Genomic DNA, 16,546 nt, shown 5'->3' on the forward strand with positions numbered 1-16,546 from the left:
CCATGGCTATCAATGGACGTCATAAGGGCATCGGCAACAATTCCAAACATGATCTTAAGTCCAACTCAACCAGAAGACTTCACATTGCATTATCTCCAGAGCAAAACTAAAAGCCTTGTAGGGATAACATTACTAAGTATACACACAAAAAAATCTTTCTGTTTGTTTCTACACGCTCAAATGAGAGAGAGGGAGTGAGGGAGAAAGAGAGAGAGAGAGGTTATATTTCACAAGTCCTTGCTTAGTTTTTAATTTTAATTTACTGCACAGATGTTTTTAATTTTATTTTTAATCTTGATTTCTGTACTTATTATATGTTTTGTTGTTAGCCGCCCTGAGTCCTTCGGGAGATAGGGCGGGATATAAATCCCATCAATAAATAAATAAATAAATAAATTGGGACGGGTAACTCCATTTCTAAGTGATGTGATTGTAAACTGCGATGTCGTGTGACTGCACAGACTTACAAAGACCGTTGCAGTAGTTCTGGCTGCCATTGTTAAGCAAGTCGCCTAAAGGTGACATCAAGCAACTGGCTTGTGACCTCTTGCTGGCTTCTCCTTCACTCGGCTTGTCAGAACCATCAGAGAAGGTCACAGATGGCAATCAAATGATTATGAAACACTGCAACTGTCATAATGGCGCGCCTCAACTACGAGGGTCTGTTGTAAGTCTCATTCAGCAGCATTGTAATTTCCAACAGTCACTGAACAACTAGTTGTTAGGTGAGGACTACCTATACATTCTCTTTCACTAAGACTTTATTTTGAAAATTCAAGGATATTTATCCCTCAGACTGAAATGATCTATCTGGGCCTATTTCCAGTATGTCCCACACTTCAAACAGCCAATTTTTTTTAGAGGAATCTATGCAAGCTGTGTCCCTAAGTAATATTTATTTACTTGTTTATTTGTCATATTTTGATGCTTCTACAATCAAAAGGAGCTGTGGCTTGCATAGGAAAAGAAAATACAAGATGGGGGGGGGAGACAGAGATTACGGTCCTGCAAGTTTATACAACATGTCCCTCAAGTAGAGAGTATTCGTGTTTATATGATGTATGATGGGACATGTGTGTTTTAGTGCTCACTTGTGAATAGTTGTGTAGTGTGGGGCAAGATTGCCTGTGTGGCCTAAGTTCTATAAGGGTTGGTGTTTGAGCTCTTCACCAAGTAAAAAACATGATGCCTTTAGCTGCTCTTTGCCAGAATGTAATGGAATGTAATCTGGATTCCCAGCAGGGAGGGGCTGCATTCCTGAGGACCAAGAGACAGCGAAGTTTAGATATGAGTGTCTTGCCTGTCTGTGTGGATGGGGGCGGTCTTAGGGATTCTTTGATTGGGCTGTTTACTAATGGCTCTGTGGCAGTTTCTTGATTGGGGTATTGCTTACTTGACTGTTGGTCTGAAGGTGACCTCGGAGTTAATCTATGCTGATCCTTGGTGGAGCAGTGGGCTAATGCCTCCTTAAGTAACACCAGCTGCCTGCAATTAGTGCAGGTTCGCGTCCCACCAGGCTCAAGGTTGACTCAGCCTTCCATCCTTCCGAGGTAGGTAAAATGAGGACTCAGATTGTTGGGGGCAATAAGCTGACTTTGTAATAATGCCGCTTGGGGGGGGGGCAAAAGCCCCAATAAGCAGGCATATACATAGAATGAAGGCTATTGCTAAGCACATTGGTTTGTGCTTAAATTGTAAGCCGCCCTGAGTCTTCGGAGAAGGGCGGGATATAAATGGGATTAAAAAAAAAATCTGAGTGCTGATTACTGGTGCTGGAGTCTTACCCTCTTTTGGGCTGGTTGATTGTCTCTTTTGCATAATCTATAGATGTTGTTATTGTCCATGTGTCTATCGATGGCTGATTTGTCAGAGTGCCAGGCTTCTAGAAATTCCCTGGCATTTTTGGATTTGACCTAGACTAGGATTGTCACATTTTCCCAATTGAAACTATGGTTAAATCTGTTGTGAAATTAAAGACGTTTTGTCATGCCTTTTGACTGCCAGTTGGTGTTTATTAATTTCAGCAATAGACTAACTCCAAGGTCACCTTCAGACCAAGTACGCAATACCCCAATCAAGAAACTGCCACAGAGCCATTAGTAAACAGCCCAACCAAAGAATCCCTAAGTCTGACCCCATCCACACAGACAGGCAAGAGACCAGAATATAAACCGACAGCAAACTGCACTCCTTACTAGCACTGATGATGATGTGACCTAGTTAGGGTAATGAAAGGTCTGCAAGAAAACAAGCAAGCTCAGAGAGCACCAAGGACCCCCCCCCCCTATTTCAACCCTGATTTACAAATATTCCCCTTCATTGGAAATTTTTAGATAGTTTGGTTGGGATGAAGAGGCTCAGGACAGCTCTTCTCCAGAGATTCTCACAGAACATATCTTTATTGATGCTAGTTGTTTGCTTTAGTTTGGCAAGAGGAACAATAAAGGAAATTGCTGTGGAGTAACTCAGCTCGTTTTGGAGCCTGACAACGTCTTGCACTGTGTTGTGATTCAGGGTCAGTCTGTGGGTTCGGCAGTTGGGTTGGATGACTCAGAGGAGGAGGGGGGTGTTGAAGAGCTTGCTGAGGGGGTTGGAGAGCTTGCTGATGAGAGCCCTCAGCCAGGCCCCTCCCACCTGGTCACGACGGAGACCCAGCTGTGTGAGCCTGACAGCGTGGATGAAGATGACCCACAGCTGGCCCTGTTCAAGGACGCCTGACACAGGAGGCAGTCAATCAGGAGTAAACAGAGGAAGGCAATGGGGCACCTCGGAAGGAGGCAGAGAGAAGCCACGCCCTGAATTGTATAAAAGGGGAATGCGTGGGAGGGCTGGTTTGCTGAAGGCAAACGCTTGAATAGTTCCTCTTTCATAGCTCCTGTTTCATGGTTGGTGTCTTGTTTTGCTCTGTTTTATGTTAATAAATTTGGCAGGCTTAATTCCAGCCTCTTGCCCTTTGTAAAGGGGTTGTCCCTGCCTTTTCTGCAGGGCCGGTAGCAGGCTGGTACAGAACACACTGTTGCACTTCTCGATCAAGGCCTCTAGTCCTTCAGAAGACCTTGCAACTCTTATTGACTGCTTCTCTGGTTCTTTCCTGTTCTTGCTGACTGTATTATCCAGGCAGCCAAAGAGGAACAGCGAATTCATTTGCTTTTTTTTTAATGAGCAGACATGCTGCTTATTCTAACATCTGCTTCAGCTGGGGCTTTTGTGACACAAGATGGGTCACTACTGGGCACCGAGGGCATCTTGCTCAAGAAAAGTCACAGTGATGTAGACAGCAAGGGGACCTATGTGCCTGGAAGTTCATTTTCTATGGCAGCCCTGTGATTTTCTGAGAAAGGACTGCTGTGAGTCACTAAAGAAAGTGAAAGAGTTATTCACGATAATGGACTTCTACTCTCTAACATACAGTTCTGATGCATTTTGTGGGCTTTAAAAGTAAGGGGTTTTTTAAAAAAAACCTGGAATCAAATTGTCTGTCTATGGGGTAGCTGTAGAAGAGATATAGATTGGTCGAAAAGAAAAATATGTGATTTATCAATTCTGAAGGAATTGGGGGCAGGCAAGATGTTTCAAATGTAGCCACTTTCCTCTGCCTTCATATATGGGTCAAAACAAAGTGCATTTTGTGGTTAAAAAAAGATGAAATGAAATGGAAATGGAAAAAGTGAGTTTTGTTCTAACGCAGCCAGAGAGATCTAGGAGTTTCTCTGGATATTTTGTATGTTCAAAGCATATGATCCATTTTATTGGGTGTATTCACATGACACCTTCAACCACTCTGGAGAAACATGAATACTTAACCATCATTGTGCCCTGAGTGGTACTAATCACACTGCTTGATAATTTTCCTGTGGGAATTTTTTTAATTTTTTTTTAAAAATAAGACTTTAAAAATTGATAGTAAGGGAACTAAAGGCTAATAGAAAGTCAAGTTTGTGTTCTTCTCACAACAATTAAAGGAGAAGAACACAAACTTGACTTTCAAGTCTTGACTCAAGCAAAATATTCCAACATTAGACCTATTGTAAAATATTTTTGAAAATGGGCTCAGAAGTTAATATTAATAGTGACATCTGCCTCTATGAAAAGACTGTGTCTCTGGAGAGATATTATGGAAGAGAAACAAGTTTTACCTCAGCAGACTGAGACTGAACTGAAAGTGCATTTACAAATGACAGGATACAAGAATGACATGGAAAAAGTGTTATACTGGACATACAGCTGATTTTTAATAAATAAAAGAGATATACAGACAATTAACCATGAGAATCACCTGGATAATTTTCCTATCTTGGATTTACAAAAGAGGCTTGTTAAAATTTTGAAGAATCTCATGAGAAGGGACAAAGAAAAAAAATGAAAAGAAAACAAGTTCTACAACATGATTTGAATGGACTAAAGATTAAGGTTTTTAGTAGTAAAAGGAAGGAATATAAAGTTGGTTTATTTGATCAAGTTTAAAATAAGCACGTTGTTCTTTCTGATAGTCTTTAATGGGCTTTTGCTGACTCTAGATTGATGCTTTATGGATTTCTGTATAGGTAAGAGATGGGATATGGAAAGAATAGATTGTTGTATTTTAAGAGGAGGTAATGTTGTTAAAAGGGACGTGGTGGCTTAGTGGTTTTGGACGCTGAGCTTGTCGATCAGAAGGTCGGCAGTTTGGCGGGTCGAATCCCGAGTGCCGTGTAACAGAGTGAGAGCCTGTTACTTGTCCCAGCTTCTGCCAACCTAGAAGTTCAAAAGCATGTAAAAATGCAAGTAGAAAAGTAGGGACCGCTACGGTGGGAAGGTAACAGCGTTCTGTGCGCCTTTGGCGTCTAGTCATGTCGGCCACATGACCACGGAGACGTCCTCTGACAAGCGCTGGCTCTTCGGCTTTGAAATGGAGATGAGCACCGGCCCCTATAGTTGGAAACGACTAGCACACATGTGCAGGGGAATCTTTACCTTTAACCTAATGTTGTTAAAATTATTTATGCTCGTGATGAAGTTAGGAAATTTCCTTTCCTTTCCTTTACTACATTCTTAATTTTTTTCTCACTTTTTTCCTTTTTTTGCACCTTATGCTCTTTGTTTATATTCTTCTAATTTTTTTAGTTTGTATGAGTTTTTAACTGATGTAATTATAATCTTTAATAAAATTAGTATTGAGCAAACAACATCTTGCTAGTCAAGAATCAGGGGCATGTGTAGTTTTGACCACTCCAGTATGCTCATGTAACACCATAACTTTGTGAGCTGCTGTGGCTCTCATAGGCTTCTGCATGCAATTCAAGGTGTTGTTTATTACCTTTAAAGCCCTACATGTCCTGGGTACAGGTTATTTCCAGGGCTGCCATTCCTAGCAGTATTCTCAGAGTGCTTCAGGTAGCCTAGGTCAGGGATAGGCAACCTTGGCTCTTTTATGCCTCGTGGACTTCAACACCCAGAATTCCTGAGCCAGCCATGTTGGCTCAGGAATTCTGGGAGTTGAAGTCCGCGAGTCATAAAAGAGCCAAGGTTGCCTACCGCTGGCCTAGATAAACAGAATCACCACGTGGGCTTCAGAAAGCATAAAACAGCTCTCTCCTGAAGTATGCATGGCCCCAAATCTGTTGCCCTTTCGCAAAGGTGTGAAAGTTGTCTGTTCCCCCAGGCACCGGAGCTAGAAAATTAATTATGGGGGCTGTAATATGGATACATATGATTAGCGGTTTCGTGATTTTACAATCTGGAGTTATCTGTTCTTTTTAATTTAATGAAAAGTCAAACTTGTTTTTATTTTGCTGTTCCACAAAAGTTTCTTGGATAGGTATGTGGCCATGTCAAATGGATTAATAAAAATTGGATTAATAATATAAATACATCCTGGCGAACTGCTTATTGGGTTTGAGCTGAACCAGGAGTGGGCTGCAGCCCGTAGGTTGGGGACCCCTGGTCTAGAAACCCTGAAGGACACCAGATTGCCTAGCTCTGCCTCAGAACACACCAGTGTACAATAGTTACCTCAGAAGTATACAACCATAGGGCTAGAAAGGACTTTGGAAGTCTTTTGGACCAACCCCCTGCTCAACAGTAACACCTAATCAGTATGAAATCTGTCTAGCTCAGGGGTAGGCAACCTCGGCTCTTTTATGACTCATGGACTTCAACTCCCAGAATTCCTGAGTCACCTGACTCAGGAATTCTGGGAGTTGAAGTCCATGAGTCATAAAAGAGCCGAGGTTGCCTACCCCTGGTCTAGCTTACAGTGGACAAATCCATATTGGAAGTCCACAAGCAGACACAATAGGTTAGCTGCCACTTATTCTAGGAATCGCATATAGCTATATATCAAGTAGTCACCTTGATATCTGTATCTTCCACTTCAAAATGCTGGTGACCTCATCACCATGACATACCACAAAATCTCATTGCATGGAAGTTGCCAAAGGAAGGAAATAATTATTATTCAACCCCGGTGAATTATCTTTTCACATTACCACTCACAGAGCTGGAGTAAAGGTTATTTCCTTTGTTTGGCAACTCCTTGTCCTGGTTTATGGGTTTTACCCAGCTGACTAGCTCTCTGAAGTGGCCACAGATTGAATCAGCAGAGCAGCTAATGCTGGTTCAGTAGAGCAAGCGAGGTTAGCATTCAGTGACCAATACAGAGTAAGCAAAATAGGTAATGTTTCCGTCCAGTGATATACAGGTAGTCCTCAACTTATACAATTGAGCTCAAAATGTATGTTGCTTAAGCGAGACATTTGTTAAATGAATTTTGCCCCATTTTATGACCTTTCCCGCTATAGTTGTTAAGTGAATCACTGCTGTTGTTAAGTTAGTAACACGGTTGTTAAGTGAATCTGGCTTCCCCATTGACTTGGCTTGTCAGAAGGTTGCAAAAGGAGATCACATGATCTTGGGACACTGCGACCGTCATAATTATGAACCAGTTGACAAGCATCTGACTTTTGATCATGTGACCCTGGGGATGCAGCGATAGTAAGTCTGAAAAATGGTTATAAGTCACTTTTCTCTGTTGTAACTTTGAATGATCACTAAACGAACTGTTGTAAGTCGAGGACCAACTGAGCTTTGTTTTCAGGACAGGCCAATCTAAAGATGCGACACCCTGATTGTTTCAGCTGCTGGTGCCCTCAGTTCATTTTTGTGCTTCTGCTTTCAGACAGCCTTTGCTATTTTAACGATGTCATTACAGGTAGTCCTCAACTTACGATCATTCGTTTAGCGGCCATTTGAAGTTACAACAGCATTGATAAAAGTGACTAACAACTGATTCTCACACTTAGGACTATTGAGGTATCCCCATAGTCACATAATCAAAATATGGGTGCTTGGCATCTGGCAGAGTAACAGAATAACAGAGTTGGAAGGGACCTTGGAGGTCTTCTAGTCCAGGACTTTTCAACCTTTTCACCCATTGTACCACTTTTAGGATATGGCAACATCCAAGTACCACCAGTCACCTAGCAAGGTGTCAAAAACTTGACCCAAAAAAAAAGGAAAAAAGTGATGAAGTACAGGTAGACCTTGACTTACAACAGTTCGCTTAGTGACTGTTCGAAGTTCCAATGGCACTGAAAAAAGTGCCCTCCCAAGCCACAGCCGAGCAAGACACCTGCCTGCCCGCCCGGCGGCGCTCTTCCTCCTGTCCGAGGTTTTCATTGTTGTGAACGTTTCTGTTGAGGATTGGCAGGATTGGGTGAGGTGGGGTGTTTGGTTTTTATTCCCCCCGTCTGCTGGGTGGTTGCAGCAGGTTTTAGTCACTTCACATGACCCTGGGACACTGTGACTGTCATAAATATGAATCAGTCGCCAAGCATCTGAATGTAAATCACAAGACCCTGGAGATGCTGCAACATGCCAGCTGATCGGCGCTTCTTCTGGGCCCAGAAGCGCCAGGATCAGCGCTGAGCTCCAGCTGGAGCCTGGCGCTGATCCTGGTGCTTCCGCTGAGCCCTGACAGCCCTGCAGCTCCAGCCATCTCTCGCTCAGGCTTGTGCGGTGCTGCCAATAGTTCATCTCATTCCCCTCCCCCGCTACCACTTTTCTAGGATAGTCGCGTACCACCTGCCAGGTGCCAATGTACCATAGGTGGTACCCGTACCACTGGTTGAAAAGCCCTGTTCTAGTCCACCCCCTTGCTCAGGCAGGAAACCCTACACCATTTCAGACAAATGGTTGTCCAGTCTCTTCTTAAAAACCTCCAGTGTTGGAGCACCCACAACTTCCTGAGGCAAGTTGTTCTACTGATTCATTGTTCTAAGTATCAGGAAATTTCTCCTGGCATATATTTACCAATAGAGTAGAATAATTATAATAACGTTATTGTCACTTTGAATGTACACTAAATGGCATACATTAAAATGAAATTTCGTTGCATACAGCTCTCAAAGGATCGCCACCTCCGATATACACTACACCACAGGTCGGCAACCTGCGGCTCCGGAGCCGCATGCGGCTCTTTGAGCCGTCTCTTGCGGCTCCCAGCCACCCGGTGCGCGTGCACCTCTTCCAACGGGCAGTGGTGCGCGCGCACCTCTCCAAATGGAGAGTGGCACCGCCCGTTTGGAGAGGTGCGCGCGCACCTCCCCGAATGGGCGGAGGTGCGCGCGCACCTCCCCAAACCTTTGGAGAGGTGCGCGCGTACCTCCGCGCGAATGGGCAGCAGTGCCGCTCTTTGAGGAAGCTGCCGCGGCCCGTCTGCGAAGCTGCCGCTTTCGGCAGCTTCGCAGACGGGCCGTGGCAGCTTCCTCAAAGAGCGGCGCCCCTGCCCATTCCAAGAGGAGCGCGCGCACCTCTCCGAATGACCGGAGGTGCGCGCGCACCTCCCCAAACCTTTGGGGAGGTGCGCGCGTACCTCCGCGCGAATGGGCAGCGGTGCCGCGGCTCCCAGCCACCCGGTGCGCGTGCACCTCTTCCAACGGGCAGTGGTGCGCGCGCACCTCTCCAAATGGAGAGTGGCACCGCCCGTTTGGAGAGGTGCGCGCGCACCTCCCCGAATGGGCGGAGGTGCGCGCGCACCTCCCCAAACCTTTGGAGAGGTGCGCGCGTACCTCCGCGCGAATGGGCAGCGGTGCCGCTCTTTGAGGAAGCTGCCGCGGCCCGTCTGCGAAGCTGCCGCTTTCGGCAGCTTCGCAGACGGGCCGTGGCAGCTTCCTCAAAGAGCGGCGCCCCTGCCCATTCCAAGAGGAGCGCGCGCACCTCTCCGAATGACCGGAGGTGCGCGCGCACCTCCCCAAACCTTTGGGGAGGTGCGCGCGTACCTCCGCGCGAATGGGCAGCGGTGCCGCTCTTTTAGGAAGCTGCCGCGGCCCGTCTCCGAAGCTGCCGAAAGCGGCAGCTTCACAGACGGGCCACGGCAGCTTCCTCAAAGAGCGGCACCCCTGCCCATTCCGAGAGGTGCACGCGCACCTCTCCGAACGACCGGAGGTGCGCGCGCACCTTCCCAAACCTTTGGGGAGGTGCGCGCGTACCTCCGTGTGAATGGGCAGCGGTGCCGCTCTTTCAGGAAGCTGCCGCGGCCCATCTCCGAAGCTGCCGAAAGCGGCAGCTTCGCAGACGGGCCGCGGCAGCTTCCTCAAAGAGCGGCGCCCCTGCCCATTCTGAGAGGTGCGCGCGCACCTCTCCGAACGACCGGAGTTGCGCGCGCACCTCCCCAAACCTTTGGGGAGGTGCGCGCGTACCTCCGCGCGAACGGGCAGCGGTGCCGCTCTTTGAGGAAGCTGCCGCTTTCGGCAGCTTCCTCAAAGAGCGGCGCCGCTGCCCCTTCGCACGGAGGTACGTGCGCACCTCCCCAAAGGTTTGGGGAGGTGCGTGCGCACCTCCGGTCGTTCGGAGAGGTGCGCGCGCACCTCTCGGAATGGGCAGGGGCGCCTCTCTTTGAGGAAGCTGCCACGGCCCGTCTGCGAAGCTGCCGAAAGCGGCAGCTTCGCAGACGGGCCGCGGCAGCTTCCTCAAAGAGCGGCACCGCTGCCCATTCGCGCGGAGGTACGCGCGCACCTCCGGTCGTTCGGAGAGGTGCGCGCGCACCTCTCGGAATGGGCAGGGGCACCGCTCTTTGAGGAAGCTGCCACGGCCCGTCTGCGAAGCTGCCGAAAGCGGCAGCTTCGCAGACGGGCCGTGGCAGCTTCCTCAAAGAGCGGCACCGCTGCCCGTTCGCGCGGAGGTACGCGCGCACCTCCCGGAATGGGCAGGGGCGCCGCTCTTTGAGGAGGCTGCCGCGGCCCGTCTGCAAAGCTGCCGAAAGCGGCAGCTTTGCAGACGGGCCGTCGCCGTCGGGCAACCGGGAACCGGTTCCATCTCATTTTTTAAAAAATGGCAGCCGCGTGCGTCCGCGCATGTGCAAAAAAACCTTTTTGTGCATGCGCGTGCATGGACACACGCACGCGGCTCCCACTTTTTTTAATTTGTGATGGAACCGGTTCCCAGTGGCTCTTTTCCTTTTTTAGGTTGCCGACCCCTGCACTACACAAATATGACATAAATAAATAATAAATAAATAAATAAATAAATAAATAAATAAATAAATAAATAAATAAATAAATACATACATACATATATACATACATACATACAGAATTATGCAGATACCCACATATATTATATGACACAGAGAAACAACAATCTAGTTCGGGTTATGTATACATGTGCATGGCAAGAAAAATGAATCTTGCGAGTTTACCAGATGAATGGCATATAGGAAACAAGGCTATTACAGAATCGGGTAGATAGCAAGAGCAAGAGCACTTATACTTATATACTGCCTCACAGTGCTTTAACAGCCCTCTCTAAGCAGTTTACAGACTCATCAAATTGCCCCCCAAAATCTGGATCCTCATTTTACTGACCTCAGAAGGATGGAAGGGTGAGTCAACCTTGAGCCGGTGAGAATCGAACTGCTGGCAGTCAGCAGAATAAGCCCGCAATACTGCATTCTAACCATTGCGCCACCACCCACTCTTTATGATGCTTGCAGCTCCCCCGGATCATATGAGTGCCATTTGCGACCTTCACAGCTGACTTCCTACAAGCAAAATCAAAGGGAGAAGCTGGATTCGCTTAACAACTACAGTGATTTGTTTAACGACTGTGGCAAGAAAGGTCATAAGATTAGGCATGACTTCCTTAATGACCGCCTTCTGACAGACGTTCCAATCCAATTGTGGTTGTACACTGAGGACTATCTGTATAGGAATAATTCACTATCTTACCCCCATTACTGTCATTGGGCCTCTCCTGTTCCTTTTTGAAAAATAGATGTTCAGGAGCAAGGGTCTTCAAACTTGGCCCTTTTATGACTTGTGGACTTCAACTCCCAGAATTCCTCAGCCAGCAGGCACGCTGGCTGAGGGATTCTGGGAGTTGAAGTCCACAAGTCATAAAAAGGCCAGGTTTGAAGACCCCTGTTCAGGAGCATTGATTCTCTGCTGCCTTCCTCTCTTGTAGGCCTTCCGTGCTTTTCAGCTTTCAGCCTCTTCGATTTTGAGGCTCCTGTGATTTTCCTCGGGGAGAAAACTGACCAGTTTGGCTATCGCGTTATCCAGACAAGATCCGGTGGCACTTCCTGGTGAGGCTGGAGCGGAATACGTTAAGAACATTGATCGCTGTTTTTGTTGAAGTGATCTGCAGGTCTCAAACTATTAATTCTAAAATAATATTTAAATATGAATTCTAAAATATTATTTCACATCCCTTTAGGTTGGTAGTGAGCGCTCCTTTTGCAAGCAATCGGACAGGTTCCCTTTTCCGATGCTCATATGATACACAGAAATGTCAACCAATTGTCCTTAACCGTAAGTGCAAACTAAAATACGTTTGTGACTCTCCCACATATGGATTTTTTTTCCATTTTATCTTAAGAAAAGAGAGCTTCTTAGAGTACATTGGCATTGACAGCTTAAACTGGTTTTACATAAGTTAGTGGGTTCACATAGGTCCCTAAGCCATAATATTGTTTGATTTTTGTTAGCATATTACATGAAACTATTTTAGTTTCTATATTATAGATTAGCAGGTTAGTGAGCCCAGTTAATTGTGATTTGTCACCAAACCATGATTAAGAAAAAAATGAATTATTGCAATTTAGGAATCCAGTCTAGCTGTAGTCTTAGGAATTGTATTTTATGAGATAATTCTATTAGGACTCCAAGTCTAATTTTCTCAGTCTCCTCTCCTCCAAGGATAGGGAAATATTGCAATATGATCTTATGGTGGGAATAAATTTCAAAAAGTAGGAAAGACTAAATGGTCTCACAGGAAGTAGGACACAATGATTTTACGATTCTTTCCTGGGCTATTTATTAATTAACCACACACTGTTATTTCTGTTTTAATTTTTTCCTCTCTATATTATTGCTACCTTTGCAATCAATTTGCAGAATGTCAGTTATTGGACAGATTAAAAATATAATAGTAAAATCATTTTTAGAAAGTACATTCTTAGCATTAACGTTTGATTTGAGCAATTTCTGACATTAATGCACTGCAGTGCACATGTGGGTGTGGGTCCTCAATTCTACTCTGCACATCCCTTCCAAAATCTCTTAGCCAGACAAAGTTGCAGAATGCATTTGAGCCACAAATAAGACCAACAAAATCCATCAGGAGATATTCCTTATTTTTTTAAAAGTCTATCTTGGTTAGACACGTTTGTGTGAAAGTGATAAGTCTGTGAAATAGAGACAAGTAGAATAACAGAATGACAGAATTGAAAGGGACCTTGGAGGTCTTCTAGTCCAACCCCCTGCTCTATCTTTTCAGATGCCAAAGACATTCCTAGAATATCCTTGGGTGTTTCGTTGGCTGCTGATGAAGCATCTGAATCCAAAATAATGGTAAGTAAGGCTCAAGCAGAATTAAAAAAGACATACTAAGCACAATGAAAATATTAGTATAAATCCTAGAATCTATGTTGGTTTGCAGAGACTGTAAGCCCACTGCTCAGAGAGGCTTAGTTGCCCTGGGGGTATAAGGGAGAATTCTTGTTGACTCTGCTGAAAATTACAAGAGCTATTTGTGTTGACTCTTCCTACACACAGGCCTGTGGTCCCACCTGGGAACGACGCTGTGGGCAACTCGATTATCTGAATGGCATCTGCTATATTCTGAATGACTTCGATGGAAATGTGAAGAAGATCCAGCCAGCTTTCCAAGGTCAAATGAGAAGATCACGTTTACACATTAGGTTTGAAAGCTAGATTGTGCCAAGATCTTTGCTACTTGAGAGATTTTAAAAATGGCACCCAACTCTCTCACACTCTAGCCAAGGCAAAATATTCTGCAAGGAATTTTTCTTCTCCTTGACAGTAAAAATGACAATGATAGCACATTAAATAAATATCGGTGACCTCTTGTGACACCCACAATTTATTGCTAGAGGTAGCTATCTCACTCTTGTTCCTACTCAAACCAACCACGATAAGAAACCAGGTTGGGATGCACAGGTAATTCTCGACCTACAGCCCACAATTGAGTCCAAAATTCCTGTTGCCAAGCGAGACAGTTGTTAAGTGCCCCATTTGCAACCTTTCTTGCCACAGTTGTTAAGTGAATCATTGCAGTTGTTAAGTTAGTAACACACAGTTGTTAAGTGAATCTGGCTTCCCCATTGCCTTTGCTTGTCAAAAGGTCACAAAAGGGGATCACCTGACACTGCAACCGTCATAAATACAAGTCAGTTGCCAAGCCTCTAAATTTTGACCACGGGGATGCTGAAACGGTCGTACGTGTGAAAAACAGTTGTAAAGTCACTTTTTTCAGTGCTGTTGTAACTATGAATGGTCACTAAATGAACCTTTGTAAGTCAAGGATTAGCTGTAGTCAAAGAAATAAAGGGGATGAATTAAGCATGCAATTCTGCTTCAGCAAAGAATACTTCACATTTTTCTTTGGTGTCTACCTAGGAGTAGTCTCCTTGGCCTTTCAAATATACACAGTCTACAACTCCCATCATTCACAATGCTACTTGGGGCTACTGCAAGGTGTTAGAAATGTTCCTTATGGCCTTTAAGTATTACTTCAGAGACAGAGATTCATTACAGGTAGTTCTGAAAGTACAGCCATGACTGAGACTATATTTTCCATTGCTTGGCAAGGCAGTTTTTAACTGAGTTGTACACAGTTTTACAAACCGTTTTTTTTTGCCTCAGTTGTTAAGTTAATCGCTGCTAATGTTAAATGGGACACGGTGGTTCAGTCGGTTAGGACGCTGAGCTTGTCGATCAGAAGGTCGGCAGTTTGGCGGGTCGAATCCCGAGAGCCACGTAACAGAGTGAGCGCCTGTTACTCGTCCCAGATTCTGCCAACCTAGCAGTTCAAAAGCACGTAAAAATGCAAGTAGAAAAATAGGGACCACTACGGTGGGAAGGTAACAGCGCTTCGTGCGCCTTTGGCGTCTAGTCATGCCGGCCACATGACCACGGAGACGTCCTCGGACAAGCGCTGGTTCTTCGGCTTTGAAACGGAGATGAGCACCGGCCCCTAGAGTCGGAAACGACTAGCACGCATGTGCGGGGGAACCTTTACCTTTACCTTTAATGTTAAATGAACCAGGCAGTCAAGCAAATCCAGCTTCCCCCATTGACTTTGCTTATTGGAAGCCAGCTGGGAAATGGTTGCAAATGGCAATCACATGACCCTGGAATGCTCAACGGTCACAAATTAATGCCTGAATTTTGATCACCATGGCGGTCGTAAGTTTGAGGACTGGTGTATTTTGAGGACTGGTGCTATTGCAATAGCACTTAGACATATACTGCTTCACAGTGCTTTACAGCCCTCTCTAAGCACCTTACAGAGTCAGCAAATTGCCCCCAACAATCTGGCTCCTCGTTTGACTCACCTCGGAAGGATGGAAGGCTGAGTCAACCTTGAGCCGGTGAGATTCGAACTCCTGGAGTGAGCAGTGAGTTAGCTTGCAGTACTACATTCTAACCACTGCGCCGCCACAGCTCTGTAACTTCAGACAGTCACTAAATGAAAGATTGTAAGTCGAGGACTACCTGTATGTGAACCTCTTCACTGCTGAAACATCTCCTTCCAAAGGTTTTGGGTGTTTTTGAATAACTTTGGAAGGTATCAAGTAGCCTTTGAAACGCAAATCTTAAAAGAGTCTTCACCAGTCCTATACCCACCACATATAGTGGACTTACACTCCCATAATATTTCAGTCAGGCTGCCTTTGATTAACTTCAGGGGACCATCATGCACAGATAATCCGGGAGAATGGTAACACGTCCCTCCAGGCTGTATCTTGGACATGGTTTGCAGAAATGTAATTATGAGTTAGGATAGAAGATAAAATATCCCTGATTTTAATCGACCAGTATCATAATGACATGATAGCAGTGTTCCAATATCTAAGGGGCTGCCACAAAGAAGAGGGGGTCAACCTATTCTCCAAAGCACCTGAGAGCAGGACAAGAAGGAATGGATGGAAACTAATCAAGGAGAGAAGAACAAATATAAAAATAAGGAGAAATTTCCTCACAGTGAGAACAGTTAACCAGTGGAACAGCTTGCTCTCATAAGTTGTGAGGGCTCCACAACTGGAGGTTTTTAAGAAGAGACTGGACAGCCACTTGTCTGAAATGGTATAGGGCCATGGTGGTGAACCTATGGCATGCATGCCACAGGTGGCACGCAGAGCCCTCTCTGTGGGCACGCGCACCGTCGCCCCAGTCCTAGGTCTTCAGCTGGGTTTTATAAAACCTTTTCACTTTAGGCCTCCGCCACTATGTTAAAAAAAAAAGGTTCAATCAATCAATTTCAACTTCTCACGGGGAAAAAAAAGATCTTGCAAAGTTGGAACTGATTGATTGAACTTTTTAGTCCCACCCAGTCTGCTGTTATCACCGCAGCCAATTGGCCAGCCCACCCAATGGACCCCACCCACCCAATTGACTACCCCCACCCAGCCCCCAATGATACATAAGTGGGTTTTGGGTTTCGGTTTGGGCACTCGGTCTCTAAAAGGTTTGCCATCGCTGGTGTAGGGTTTCTTGCCTGAGCAGGGGCTGGACTAGAAGATCTCCAAGATCCCTTCCAACTCTGTTATTCTGTTATAAACTTGAGCTGACGTTGATGTTAGCTTCTACCTGGGAAGTGATCACATGGAAAAAGGGGTTAAATACCTGAAATTTCCCCTTAGATTCTGCAACCAAGCAGCAAGATCAATTTTCTTTGTAATGTGATAAATGTAATGTTTGTTTATGTATTTATTTGTTATATTTCTATGCCAAATAGGGGAAACCCAGAAAAATGTCCTCACCAAGGTCTGGGAACTTGCTAGGTTTATTCAGTCTCTCTTCCTTCTTCTCCATCCAGAGTGCGTCTTTGGTGTGGACGCTGTGATTTTATACGATGATTCTGGGAGCATTAAAGACTCCGACCAGCGCATCATGAAGGACTTTTTCACTGAACTTGATGGACTCCGTAGCAGGGGCAGATGTCCAGGTGAGGGCAACACTTGAAGCATGTGGAGCCTGTGTGGCCGATAATTTCAACCGTTTTATGGAATAGCCACACGTTTTTTGATTTAGAGCTGCTCTATGCC

The 16,546-nt window shown here is 45.4% G+C and overlaps 1 protein-coding gene across 1 annotated transcript in view; it reads left to right on the top strand.

Moving 5' to 3' along the window:
- LOC310649983 (integrin alpha-X-like) overlaps positions 1–16,546 on the top strand; it is a 54,486-nt gene that overhangs the window by 2,639 nt on the left and 35,301 nt on the right. The window contains exons 2-6 of the mRNA XM_083378816.1: positions 11,440–11,560; positions 11,692–11,786; positions 12,754–12,827; positions 13,032–13,146; positions 16,318–16,446. Of these exons, the coding sequence (XP_083234942.1) occupies positions 11,440–11,560; positions 11,692–11,786; positions 12,754–12,827; positions 13,032–13,146; positions 16,318–16,446 (534 nt within the window). The remainder of the gene's footprint in view (positions 1–11,439; positions 11,561–11,691; positions 11,787–12,753; positions 12,828–13,031; positions 13,147–16,317; positions 16,447–16,546) is intronic.

Source organism: Vipera ursinii (assembly GCF_947247035.1).
Source record: "Vipera ursinii genome assembly, chromosome: Z".
NCBI classification, from domain to species: Eukaryota; Metazoa; Chordata; class Lepidosauria; order Squamata; family Viperidae; genus Vipera; species Vipera ursinii.